Source organism: Seriola aureovittata, chromosome 20 (assembly GCF_021018895.1).
Source record: "Seriola aureovittata isolate HTS-2021-v1 ecotype China chromosome 20, ASM2101889v1, whole genome shotgun sequence".
Classification (NCBI taxonomy): Eukaryota; Metazoa; Chordata; class Actinopteri; order Carangiformes; family Carangidae; genus Seriola; species Seriola aureovittata.
The window spans coordinates 9,829,495-9,843,766 of record NC_079383.1 but is presented as its reverse complement, the minus strand read 5'-3'; the positions used below and the strand labels follow the sequence as shown (position 1 = coordinate 9,843,766).

Sequence of the window (14,272 nt, the reverse complement as noted above, 5' to 3'; positions counted from 1 at the left end):
CACACACACACACACACACACACACACACACACACACACACACACACACACACACCATCACTAAGTTGGGGAAGACAACACCACCAACCTTCTCCAATGACTCATATGACAGCCTGCCCTGCATCTATTTTTCAATTCACCATGATCTCTCTCCTCCTAATTGTCTCTTTTCTATTCCTTCTCTATCTTTTTATTCTTATTCTTATTATTCTCAAAAAAAACACGGCATCTTAATAGACAAAGAACAATAGGGTGAGTGTCAGAACAGGAACTTTGTGTTTCTGCGTGAGGGAGAAAACAGTTCAGATGCAGGGTGAATGCCTACACCTACCCACCTATCAACACTGATGAGCTGTACCTGCAATTGTGTGATGTAAAAATGGAGAGAGAGATGAAGTGATGGATGCATGACGGAGAAGTGTTTCTAAATTGAGTCAGCACTGCTGGAATGCATCAGAGTTTTTTTTATCATGACTCAGTGAAAAAACTGGATTGACTCTTCAGATCACAAGCGGGGAGTCTATGATCAAAAGTTTCCTGGGATGAAAATAAATAATTAGACAGCCAAACACCTATTTTTACATGGCAGATAGCAGTGTTTTTCCACACAGTAAATAACTATTGTGGGGCTTCTTGTCAATAGCTACCATCAGCACTATGTGATGAATTTATTTATTTTGCTTTATTTAACCAGGATAGATTCAGTGAGCATGAGCATGCTGCTGTGCACACAGTCTAATCTGGTAGCGACTGAGCAGTTCCACTGAAGCCGTTGAGGGGTCAAGAGCCTTGCTCAAGGGCACTTCAGTGGTGGGTGGTAAGGAGGACTGTTTTACCTCCTCATCCAGATTCATCCTGACAGTCTGGGGATTGAAGCTATGACCCTCCAGTCACAAGTCTGCTTCTGGGCTTTCTACAGGACTGCCCCAAACGGCTGACCTGTATTTAGTTTAATGCTCCTGTGATCTTGCAAGTTTGAATACAGCTTATGGAGTTAGTTGAATTTCTTACAATATGTATTTTCTACCTCTCTGTTCTGGTACAATATTGACATTAACTTTGCTGTTTTAACGACCTCAGTGGAGAATTTAAATATGTGTGTTAAAATATTATTTGAGAGATTTTTCTCAGTAGCAAAGTTAAATATCATGGAGGTAAAAAGGAGAGCAGTAACTGAAGCAAAATTATTAGATCTACAATATATAAAAGTGAGCCTACTGTACATAGACTTTTGGAAAAAAAAGCATGATTATTAAAATGTTTCTTTAAAGTCCTCTTTCACCCAGTTAGCTGCTGCTCTGTTATCTTTATGTAGTGTTTGGCAGCAGACCTGTGAGTCAGTCTCTGTTGAGTAGCAAAGAGAAGAAGAGAAAATTAGATTATGAACAATATTGGTTCAAGTTTCTGTGGGCATATGTGTATATGTGTGTGAGTGGACATGTAAGGGTTTTATTTTAGTAATTGTACTTCCGAAAGGGTGTATTATGAGAAGACTGTAACATGCAGGTGTTTTTTGTACTTCTACGGCTGGCAAATACAGACATGGCAGCATGGCTGAATCTGATCACCTATGACAAGAAAGTCGATTATTATGATTATGAAATAAATGAATTTATTGTTATTATATTATAAAATAATTATTACAATTGTAATTATAATTTCAAATTAGCACAACGACATAGACAAACCAGTGCCTTTCCTTACACTTTCTAAAACAGGTTTCCCTTTGTAGAGGGTCACTTTTTAAACAAAAGTGTTTCCCTCTTTCTATGCTACCACCTGTTTTGTAATTCTTGCCTCCTTTAACTCTGTTCTCCCAGCTTCTGCTTTATTTTAGTTATGTGGTCATTACTGAATCCCAATGGGTCCAATAAAAAGCACACAAGATTTCTTGCAAGCAACTCAGCTGAAAGGTCAAGATCCCTCTCCTGCACGAGAACAGTACATCTCACTGAGCTTAACATCCGGAACCCAATCCGGAAGATTGTGCAAAAAGGTAGTGATGGCAAGGAAGATGCTGGTTGAATTTAATGTCTGTGGTGAATGTTAATTGCCAAAACTTGGCTATGGCTGACCACGTATGGTCAATGATTGAGGACATAGCTGAAAAATGTTGTGGAACCACTGTCAACAACTGACATATCCACGTTCAATGGTTCTATTGCCAGACAACAGAGCAAAGATGAAATAGTCACTGAAATGTGGCCCATTAACAAACTGCTGCTCCACCTCTCTGCCATTCATTGAACAGAGCAGACAAGGGAGAGGTGTGCTTCTCACTTGCAAGGATGTACTGGCGACTGTTCAAAGGAAAGTAAGAAAAAAATTCACTAAAGGGGTCTGAAAAGTCAGTGTATCTAGCGACAAATGTGATAAATTGACAATGGCTGAAAGGTCAAATGTGCCCTCCCCAACACCTTTATAGAAAGTGTTTGTGCCAATTCATTTTGAAAGACAGACACTCGGCCGACCAACCAATGGTTACTACCCAGTAATCAGCAAAAAACCTGATCAAAAAACTTGATCACTCAGTCAGTCAGTCAGTCAGTTAGCTAGGCACAGACAATTGTGTTTCTAGGGCTGGCCCTGCAGTTGCCGTCAAGTAAAAACTGCACTGAGGTCCAAGGGAAAAATAAAAAATATATATCTTAGTAGCACTGTTTCATGAGTGTAGTTATATTGATAGCACTGAGCTACACATAACTGTAACTGTAAGTGAATTGTGCAAGCATTCAAGTAAGATGTCCTCTATAATCACACTGAGCAGTACCCAGAGATCCATATAGAGAAAAGTCTTAAGAGGAATATGGGCTCATTATAACATACAGACAGAGCTCTGAGAATCTGAGAAAAATATTGGACTGAAGCAAAACATTTTATAAAACAGCTTCTCCTAAGAAGAAGAACTGCACAAATAAGTACGATTTTTATTTTGTCTAAACCACAGCACAAAAGTACTCCACAATGCAAATAAAGGTAACACTTACTGTAAAAACACATACAAATGTTGTGATATAGGGATAATTTATAGGGATAGGGACAACTAGATTATGAGTCTAGCATTTTTTTTTAAATTTATACTAATGGTCCTTTAAATATGATCTAGAGGAGAAGAGAAGAGAGGTGAAGTGAGGCTTGGAGAGGAGAGAGGATATACAGTAATTTTGCTGGTGTGACATTTTCCCATAATCCCTCTGAAATGCCGCATGTCAGGAGATGGAGAGGCAGAGAGGTGGTGGGAGGAGGAGGAATGGAAAGCATCTATTATCATACTTTTGTTAAGTATGAGGCAGCTCAAACATCATATATTAACCTTTTTTTCCTACCCAATAGATTAGTTTGGCGTGCTGAACAAAGGCATTGGTATGTGTTTGTGTGCCTGTTCCTGTGCATGTGTGTAAAAGGTGTGATGGATGTTAATCAAAGAAATGCTAGTGGCAGTAATTACCACAAAAAAACAATAATGCAATTGGATCAGAAGAACATGACAAATTCATTAATGACTGCCCACATCACACACACATACACACACACACATACAAAATGAGAAAACATGGTTCAACCACTGAAACAGTTAACACAGCAATTAAGTCCACGTATTCTGTTGTGATTCACTCTTTCTGCTTCACAGCCAAATATCATGTCAATTGTAAGCCTTAGCCTTTACTTTTGTGCATATGTGAATCTTATCTAGATGCCATTTGTTTCCATTTATCTGGGCCTAAATGCTTAAATGTTAACGTCTGTACAAATGTACATCTATGTGACTACCCAGTGGCCACCTAATTCACATTTATCTGTCTGTCTGTCTCTCTTTGGTCTATCCTTTTATGTCTCTGGCGTCAGATTTAGGGTGACACTCACCATAGCAGAGAAGAAAGCAGATGAGTACTGTTATCATCCCAAGGTCACACACACATACACACATGCACAAACAGATAGGCCACCTCAGAAAAGGAAAATAACTACAATGGGCAATTTACCCAGAACAGGCAGGGATGATGGCCAGGGCACAGATGCGCGCACACACACACACACACACACACACACACACACACACACACACATACACACACACACACACACACACATACACACACACACACACTATGCCTCAGGGCCAAGGCTCTGGCAATGCATCATTACCCTCCCTTGGAGGTGATTCCATATCCCAGCATGCATTTCTCATGCGGAGAGGAAATTACCCCTGGGTCGTGCTGAGAGCCAATAGAGTGTGTCCTCTCTCCGTCTTTCTCTCTCTCTCTCTTTCTTCCTTGCTCTTTCTTTCTTTAAATCCCATGCTCACCCCATGACTGTCTCTCACACCCTCATTGTCCTCCCTCTTTTGCTCCGTCCTCCTGAGTCACCCATTTACTAACCCATACTTTGTTTTCTCTCAATGCCAATTCATTTTTTCTCTTACTCTTTCCTTTTTCTACATCTGATGTAGAACATAAATTAATAACAAAGGACAAAAAGACACTGACTGGCTCTCTCCCTTTCTGTGCTGCCTCTGTCTGTCTTTCAGTCAAGCAGTTGCTCATGGTGAAGTTAAACATTTAAGTAACCCTTCTGTTATCCTGCAAAGGCAGAGTACAGACAGAAAACCTCACATTCTCTTCCCTAATACATCCTTCAATAATTTCCCTATCTGTTATGTTAACAACAGATTCATATACATATACATAAAGAAATAAATACCACACAATATTTACAAAGCATGGGATGGTTACATTCTTACTAGACACTAAAGGGAAGAAGCTGCTAAATTGTCATGTATGTATTTTTTCTCTTAGAAGTTTCTTTGGGGCTATTTGTATAAGTTTTCTCTGCACACCAAACATGGATTTTTGTTGGGAGCAGGTGGTGGTGATTGTTGCTTGACAAAAACTTTGGGTATTGTTGTATTTACAAGACAGGAGGTTATAAAACGCCCTCTGAGCGGCACTACTTCTTCAGGGTAAATTGGAGACTTCAGTGAGTCACTATTGGAAAGTGACGAGATGGGCCAGGGAAAACTGGTTGGCGTACTAACTTAAGTGGAAGAAAAGATGTAATAGAGACAGGAGTTAACATTGGCATTGCTTTCCACCACTGGAGACATCTCTTGGCAAGTAAAGGAATGAAGTTTGATGCTGAACTTGCAAAGTTTCTTCTGGACTGGTAAGTAAACTGGCTGTGAAGCACTAGCTACATATGTGTACATATGTGAGCATTTAACATGCTCACAGGAATTACAGTGATCATCTGTTGCAATGAGAGAGGCCTGAGTAATAGTAATAATAGAAGGACAGTAGATTTTCTTTTTATTTAAGAGGCATGTTTTATTATGTATTACATTTTCCTAGTTATTTATGATGTAATGTAATTCAGTTTATTTATTTATTCATTTTTGCTGGATGGTTGTTAGCATGATACTGTGTGGTAACAAGGAAATATTGTTTTCGAGGGTAAAATATGTGTATACAGCAGTCACTATGCATATACAATAGTAGAGCAAGAAGAAGTGGTACCAGCAGCAGCAGTTGTTTTACAGTGGTAACAATATTTTCACACACTCTCTTTGTATCTCTCCATGGTGCTGAAACTTTCAAACCCAATGTACCTTTCTGTCTCTGTCCATGGTGCTGAAGTACTCCAACCCTCTCCCTCTTACTTTCTATATTTTTATGATTTTCAAGCTACCTGAACATCACTTTTACATCTTTCATTTGTTTGTATTCTATTAATCAGAATCTGAAATCAAATCACACTGTTATTCCTCTATTTTCTTCATTTGTCTGACCACTCTTCATTGGGCTACTTATTCCACAGATTTGGTGACACATGAACTTGGGCAGTCTGACTGTGTATCAATCTGACATACAGTACTGTGCAAAGGTTTTAGGCACTTTACATGTTTAGACAGCGACCCAAAACATACAGCCAGAGAACCTTCCTGCAACAGATGTCATGTTCCTCACAGAGCCCTGGTATCAACATCATCAAGTCAGTTTGGATTACTGAGACAGAAGTGACTGAGACGGCCTAAATCCAATGAATGACTGTGGCAAGTTCTCCAGGATACTTGTAACAACCTACCTGCCAGGCACCTTGAAAGGCTGTGTGCCATTCTGCCCAAGAGGACCTAACAGTTTTAAGGCAAAGGATGGTGACACCTAATACTGATTTGATTGTTTTCTTCTCTTTACTGCACTTTGTATGAAATTAATTAATAAATAAAAACTAATTATGGCATTATTTTTGAAAGTGTCCTTACTTTACTTTGAGTGCCTAAAACTTTAACTTTAACTTTAATTACATTTGAGATACTGTGCAATTCATTTTTCTGACAGAATGTATGGAAAACGGTTTGGTAGAAAAGCATTCCTTACTGAAGTATCACACCCTTTTTATAATATAAATTTAAATTTAATTCAAATTCAAACCAATAAAGCAAAACATTAGGCAGAGCACTGAAGTCACACTTATATTGGTCAATTGGCATCTGTTTTTAGTCTGCCTCACGATTACTGACTCTTCGATGATCTATATATATCTCTATGTATGTATGTATATATATAATATAGATATGTATATATGTATAACATCTCAGCCAAAGGCATTGGCTTATGACTTGGACTACTGAACCATTGTTGTTTATTATTAACAGTATTATTACTACTATCTATCTATTTGTGTAGCTGGTAACATTACATCATATTTCTGCCTGCAGGTGTACAGCATGCACATTATAAACAACCACTTATCACGGTTACTGATAACACTCATGGTAAAGCAAAAGCAGTTTGTTGCTACAGCTCCCTCCACCACTCCAACCTCTTCCATATGTAGTATTTCATATTGTTCATTTAACTAAGATTTATGTTCATGTATGTTTATTATTGGCAGACAGAGTTTCTCAGTAGAATCCTCGGCATTGCTTGGATTTGTTTGCAGAGCCTTTTTGCCATATCCAACTATACAACCATTTGCTCTAAAAGGTTCATTTCTTTTTGCGAGTGTTTTTGATTGAACTATGTATATTGGGTCACAGGTGCTGCTAGTGGGCTGCAGGTTTTATTGTGTCACATGTAAGCACTGAAAAAACTTTGGTTCAAGTAATCCAGCAACATGCAACATTATAGTGTGCCCAGCAAGAATAGTACTGGAAATGGACAGCACTGTATTAAATTCAGAACACTGGACTTGCCCAATGGCCACATCAGAGATCTACTCCAAGTAAACATAAATGTTTCCAGTTTACACAATAGAAATCCCCATATGCATCGTACAGTAAACTGGATGCTGTGGATGGGTCTTACTTTCTCTTAAGTGAGTATAGGATCCCCAGTCTGAATATAATCCTATTGTCAAGTCCTTCTACACATGCACATGCACACACACACACACACACACACACACACACACACACACACATAGGCTACCTCAATTTCTATCCAAAGCAGGTATCCCACTGGTAAAGTTGTACATAAACCATATGTGTCACACAAACAAACAATGGTCGCAAGAAGGGAATATAAGCGCTCCGTTACTTTCTCACATGTGTACATAAATAAACATAGACACCACTGACCAACTCACAACAAGAGTCATCTAATAATAATCTTCTCGCTCTCTCTTTCTTAGGAACACACACACACACACATACACACACACATACTCACGCACCGTGCCTTGTGCTTTAGACCGTGCGACACATGGGGATGCATTGCGTCGCCCCATGCTATCACAAATGAATGTCAGACAAACATTAGTGCAAATACATAGTCTCCATCTCTGAACACACAAACACCCACATACACATGCTACCCATTCACAGACCCACACACATTCACAATATGCACAGAGCCACTGTTGACCATTACTGATTTGCCATAAATAAAGCAATGTGTTCAGGCTGTGAGCCAACAAACGCTGACAAAAATAGCGAGCACTGACAATGACATGTCACACCATATCATATCATATCAAGTTAATGTAAATAGCAATTTCATGTCAGCAACTCTAGCAAATATCTAGCTAATAATGGAGGCACAAGGTGTATTTTTTTTACCTTTATTTATATAGTGTGTGTTTTATATCTGTTGTTGCAGTGACGGGGATTTAACCCCTAGAATCCGGATCGTGGTTTTCATGAAATATCAGCTTGTCGTACTGGAAATGATCTTCATTCAACTATACCAGAAGATTTTTAACATCAAACATCACTAACATTACAACCACTATTGTTGGGTGAATAAATGGGGGATTGATGTAGAAAATGTAAATGAGGCAAGTTTGATTTATTTTATCTGGAACTAAGTGCTGTGTGTCCATTTCCGACTGATCAAGTAGTGAGATAAGTCAAGCACACACCCCCACAGTTGAAACAATACCGCAGTCTAGTTTTTGATCACAATGTAATAACTTTTCCTTTTTTTTTTCTTGTTAATCCTCATTTCTACAACCCTGTGAATTCTCCTCATTCACTGTAACTCTACTTGTATGATGTCTGTTGCCCTCTACAAGCTTTGTAACCATTGACCCCCCTCTCCTTGGTCCCTGACTCCCATCCTCCCTGAGCCTGTGTTCATCTCTCTCTCCCTCCAGTTCTTCCTCACAAACCTGCCCTATGTCTACAATCATCCCCTCCCTCCTTTCTTTTTCTTCTTTCTTTGTTCCCTCAAGGTATGTCTCCCGTATTCCCTACAAAAATCTCTCTCTGTGCTTTCTACCCTCACTTAAGATTCCACCTATCCTCTTTACTAGTTCCCTTTCCATTTCCTTCCTCATGGATTTTGCCTCCCTTTCTTACCACCCCATCCTTTATTGGCTCGTAGGTCTGTGCTCAACATCTTCATAATCATCTTGCCCTACATTGTTCCTAATATTCAATTTAAGCAGGAAACTCAGTGGGGGTGGGAATCTCTTTTCACTGAGAAAGCTTTAAGGAAAGCACACATGCAAAACAATTAAGGGTAACACTCATCTACATTATGCCCTGCCTTCCATCTATCTTCCACTTTTGACCAAATTCCTCCCGTTATATGTATTTACCACCCACCTCTCTTTGTGTGCCTCCTTTCTTTCCTGCTCCTCCTCTTCCGCTCTGTTCCTCTGCCTCCCTCCCTTCAGCTTCATCTTCACCAGTCCTTCCTTCCATCCCTCCTCCCTCCCCTCATCTATCAAATCCCCCCCCCTTCTCTCTAACTCCCATCCATTAGCGGTTATTGACTTTTCTCTTTGTGTCGCTGTCCTCACCTCTGCTCCATCACGCTCACTCTTCTGCAATTGTATTGGTCTCCAACTGTGTAACTGGCAGCCATGCACACACACACAAACACACACACACACACACACACACACACACACACACACACACACACACACACACACACACACACACACACACACAACACACACACACACACACACACACACACATTATACAGTAAGGTACACAGGTTGGGTACAGAATATGCTTATGAATTATATTTTAGAAAATACATCTCCTCCTAAGCAGACACTGCATGCTCCCACATACACAATAACACACAGACATAACCTCTGCCCTCACTCTGAGTGTTCCTTGTCTCTAATAGCTGCTAACTCATTTAGCACTTCATGTTAGCTAAACTAGATCCAATTAGAGCAAGAGAGAGAGTGAAGTTTGAGCAGGAGGCTATTTAACCTCTTGGCAAAGAGAAATGTAACACTTCAAATGTAACCATTCAATGATATTATGTAGAGTAACAGATCACACACCTGGAAAGTTTGAAATCTGAATTTAGGGATTTAATTACATTTCACCTTCAAGCAAAACAGAAGAAACTAAATTGGCAGATGAAGGTTTCTGAATTAATATCTTGTAAAGTCTAAAACCATAACTGTTAAGAATAGCAGAAGACAACAGGATCATAACAGAAATTGATTCCTGGACTGAGCCTATGTAAGACTTCAGATCACTAAATTACAATGATAAATTACAAAATTAATCACAACAAAATATTAGTACATATAGAAAACGTATCTTGTGTGTGCTTTTTATGTTTATTTTGAGTTTTAATGTTTGTGTAAATTTTCTTTTTGTAGTTGATGTCAGAATAATCTGGTTATATTAACAGGGATATAGTATTTGGGATATTGTTGATATGAAAGTTCAGTTCTCTAGGTTTTATGCCCTTTGGTTTTCTATGGTTCTACATAGCTTGTTCAACACAAAAACAAATAGTCTATAGAGTCTAAAGCATTTTAACACCATCAAGGTCCAGCTACTACAGTCCGGATCTTAAAGTAGTCTTAACTTTTAATTAAATTAAGTTTTACTGAACTCTACAAGGGGCACTCAACACACAACAGAGCTCTCAAGATGTGTACGAAATAGCTGCATTTTACTGTCTACAATAAAGTGCAAAAGCAGGGAAAACAAGATATATGTCTGCTTCTATGCACATACAGTATATAAGGCTCGAAGCAGTAAGGGAAACATAGTGATCTCTTATGTATACTTGTGCATACGAGTAAGTGTGTTAATGACTCCAATGGGTCAATTATAAACATTTCTTGAAAGTTAAGGGAATATAATAGTTTATGTACATCTGAGTATGTTAGTAAACTAAACCAGATTCTCGGCAGAGACTCAGTTTTAGAAGTTAGAAGATGTATATGTGTGCTACTGCAAACACTAAGACTGTTCCTCATTTTTGTGACCTGTGCTCACTTCTTGCTTCTCCTTGTCACAGCGTCTCTTTGAGAAACTTATTTCGAACGACTGTTGCAACTGCTTATGTTGTTCTGTGACTATGTCACAAAACTGGCTGGCATAAACCTTATAGAAAACAGAACATATATTAGTGCATTGCCTCTTCCTGAATTCAGGAAGAACTTTCTGTCTATACACAAACAACAAAGTGCAGAAAGCAAACTGCAACAGAGTGCAAGCAACAAAGAGTTCACAAACTTGATGTGAATATGAATGAGACTAAGTCAATACCTAGTATATGGCTAGAACGCATATGGACAAATGCGCACAATTGAGGACCTAGATGAATATTGTTGTGGAACCGCTGTAAACAACTGATATCATCATGTCCTATTCTCTCCTGCTCACTGGGCTCACATATGTAGTATTTTAATACAACTGAATTCCCAATAAAGCTGTTCTTATTTACATGTTTTTCTGTTTCTGTTGTCAGACAACGGAACAAGTTTGAAATAGTGACTGAAACATGCTCCATTAAGACTACATGTTAACTTTCAAGCTACTGTATTTCCAAGCTGCTTCTCTCCTGCTACTAAATTCCTGATTTTATAATTATAACGTCATTTGACAAAATCACCAAACACGATTTTGGCTATATTTACTTGTAAAATGATCATTCAGTGTTAGAAGTGACAGAATATCTTCCTTATTTTGTCTCACACACAGTGCACAGCCTCTGTCTGGGTAGATCTGTTGCTAGATTGCTAGTCTCTAAATCTAGCGAAAAATGCATTAAGTTAGTAACCATGCAGGCTATAAAGGACCCACTAATTGAACCTGTTAGCACCAATTCATTTTGAAGGAGCAACGGGCAATGGGAAAACTCCAGCTCATTCACATGGCATTTGGTTAGCCTATGGTAGAAATAAGAACTCTCAACTCTATCAGTCAGTCAGTCAGTCAGTCAGTCAGTCAGTCAAGGACATTTGCAATTACAAGGCTGCCCTGCTGTTGCAGTCCAGCCAAAAAGACTTGGTCTTCCATAATTCTGAGTCACTGTTTATTTTACACAGTCATAACTAACCAGATAAAATATACATTTTAGGAATTCTGTCTCATTTACAAAATTAAATTCAACCTATAAATTATTTTCACATATTGGGAACATTAGAAATAATTTGTGTTTGGGTGAAACACTGTCCTTGGCCCATCAATCAGAGTACATTAGTAATAAACCAACATTGCCTCACTCACAAGACTGAAGAATCTTGAGGAGGCTGTGTGCCATCAGTATGTGTGAGTATGAGTGAATGTGGCATGTTGTATAAAGAGCTTTGAGTAGTCGATAAAGACTGTGCACATGTCATTCAATTGTTCTTTCTCTTTCTTTACTTTCTTTGGCTTTGTTTTTAAAATAATTTTCTCATTCTCATAACCCTAACCCTCATTTTCTTATTCTTTCATCTCTTTCACAGTGTCTCTCTACCATTCTTTCTTTCTCTCTTACTCACTTTATCTGCCTCCCTGTCCTGTGATTGACAGTTGCTGGTGGGACTTGATCCACACACGTCTCAGTCCCTCCTGCTCTGTAATTAAAGGAATTATACATCAAGAGTCCTGTGAAATATATATAAATAAATAGGGAGAATGAGCTTTGCTTAATTGCGGAGACAAGAGGATGGAAGTGATCACAGCCCAGTAGGACTCTTTTTACACACAGCTTGACACAGAGGGAGGTGAAATAGAGCTTCTGAAGCAACTGGCGTGTGACTGGAGTAACACTGTCTTTGTACTTGTTTTTTCTTTACACATATGATGTAACTCTGCATAGGACTAGTAATGATGGGAATAAAGCTGCGTTATAACCAACATTATCACTATGTTTAAAAAAACCCTTATTTACTTCAGTGAGGCCACTGCATTGGCTCAGCAGTGGTCCAAAGCAGAGGGCTCAGAAAAAAATAGACAGTCATCTGGCAAAATAGTTGAACCTGGCTCAGTTTTTGTTGCAAGGTAACATGACATTATCCGCCAACTGATTGAGTCAATGAAATCTATGCAAGCACACTTTCCTGGTAAATTACTTTGGAAGGTTAACAGGGCAATCCCACTGGTTACCTCATGATTGTCTTGTAGATAAAATGATTGTTGTTGATGTGAACTTTTGAGAGTTGGAAAATCCTTCCTCAAAGTATTATAAATCACTGTACAGTGTTTTGGTATCTGATACACCTTCACACTCATGAATGTATTAGTTAATGCTTTGCTGCATTGCATTTCATCCTCACCCCTGGACCTGAACAACACACCCAAACCAACGTAGTTGCCTGCATTTTTTAATGCAGTGCTGTTGTCAGTCTGAGAGCCTTGGAAGAACCTGGTGGAGTGTGGTGGTGAGTGAGTGGCATCCATAGATCTGTCCTTCTTAGTAGTGACATGACAAATAAGACTACAAGTTTTCATAAACAAAACCAAATAGTGATGTTTAAATACTTATAAAGTAAATAAATTATATGTATGTATATGTACGTCATATATGTGTATATGTATGTCATATATGTGTATGTGTATGTGTGTATGTGTATGTCATATATGTGTATGTGTCACGGATTAAAACAGTGTAGTTTAGGAATAATTTTATGGCAAGCCTCCAGGGAACAAATCCAATGCAATGTCCTCATAAATATAGTAATACAAGTTAATGTGTGAGTGTCACTGTTACTTATTAAGTCCTTTCGTTCACCAACACATGGATTATTTGTCACAATTAGGACCAAACCTTTGTGGTACGTGCTCTAGCATGTGAGCCACCGGGGCGCCCCGATTGTTTGTCACACTTGTCCTTCCAAGTGCCCTAAAGCATCCTTTGCCCCATGATCTTTCATACCTTGTTGTCCAATGAATCCCACAAAACACAGGTACACACATACTCATGCACACACAAGACACACACAGTACAAACATCCCTTTCATTCTACCTTGGGTCTTTCTGAATAGAGTCGATAGAAGGTGAACGCTGCAGGCTGCCTTCAGGTGGCAGGGCTGGTCCAGACTTGCTGTAGGGCGATTCAACCACCGAGGGGCAGTACTGCAGGGTGCGGTAGGGGTCCGCCACATAGGGATCAGAGCCATACACATCTCCGCCTCCACCACTTCCACTTGAGGTGTAGCCTGGTCCCACTGTGGCATAGTTGTTCCCGCCTCGGCTGTAGTTTCCCGTCCCTGTGCCGTGACTTCCTGTACGCTGCAAAGGGGCGGAGTCGACACCAGGGGAGGAGGGAGCTATGGTAGGAAAGTAGGGACAGAGGACATAACTTAGGACCTGGTCATGGACACACTGGGTCAGGTCTGCAGGGCAGAGGAGAAGAGGAGAGAATGGAGGGAGAGGACAAAGGAAAATGAGAGGAGTTGTGGAGAGGAGGTGAAAAAGGGAAAGGAGAGGAGAGGAGAGAGGCAGAAACAGAGGGTTGTTGGAAAAAGAGGAGCGTGTCTCCATATGGATGGATAAATATTGGCCACATGCCCAGGATTAAAAAGGAACAATGTTCAACAGAGAGATGGATTGAAGAGAGAAAAGAGAAAAATATT

The 14,272-nt window shown here is 39.4% G+C and overlaps 1 protein-coding gene across 1 annotated transcript in view; it reads right to left on the bottom strand.

The window, feature by feature from the left end:
* Positions 1 to 14,272, bottom strand: part of ctnnd2a (catenin (cadherin-associated protein), delta 2a) — a 278,083-nt gene that overhangs the window by 106,037 nt on the left and 157,774 nt on the right. The window contains exon 12 of the mRNA XM_056364392.1: positions 13,663 to 13,966. Coding sequence (XP_056220367.1) covers positions 13,663 to 13,966 — 304 coding nt within the window. The remainder of the gene's footprint in view (positions 1 to 13,662; positions 13,967 to 14,272) is intronic.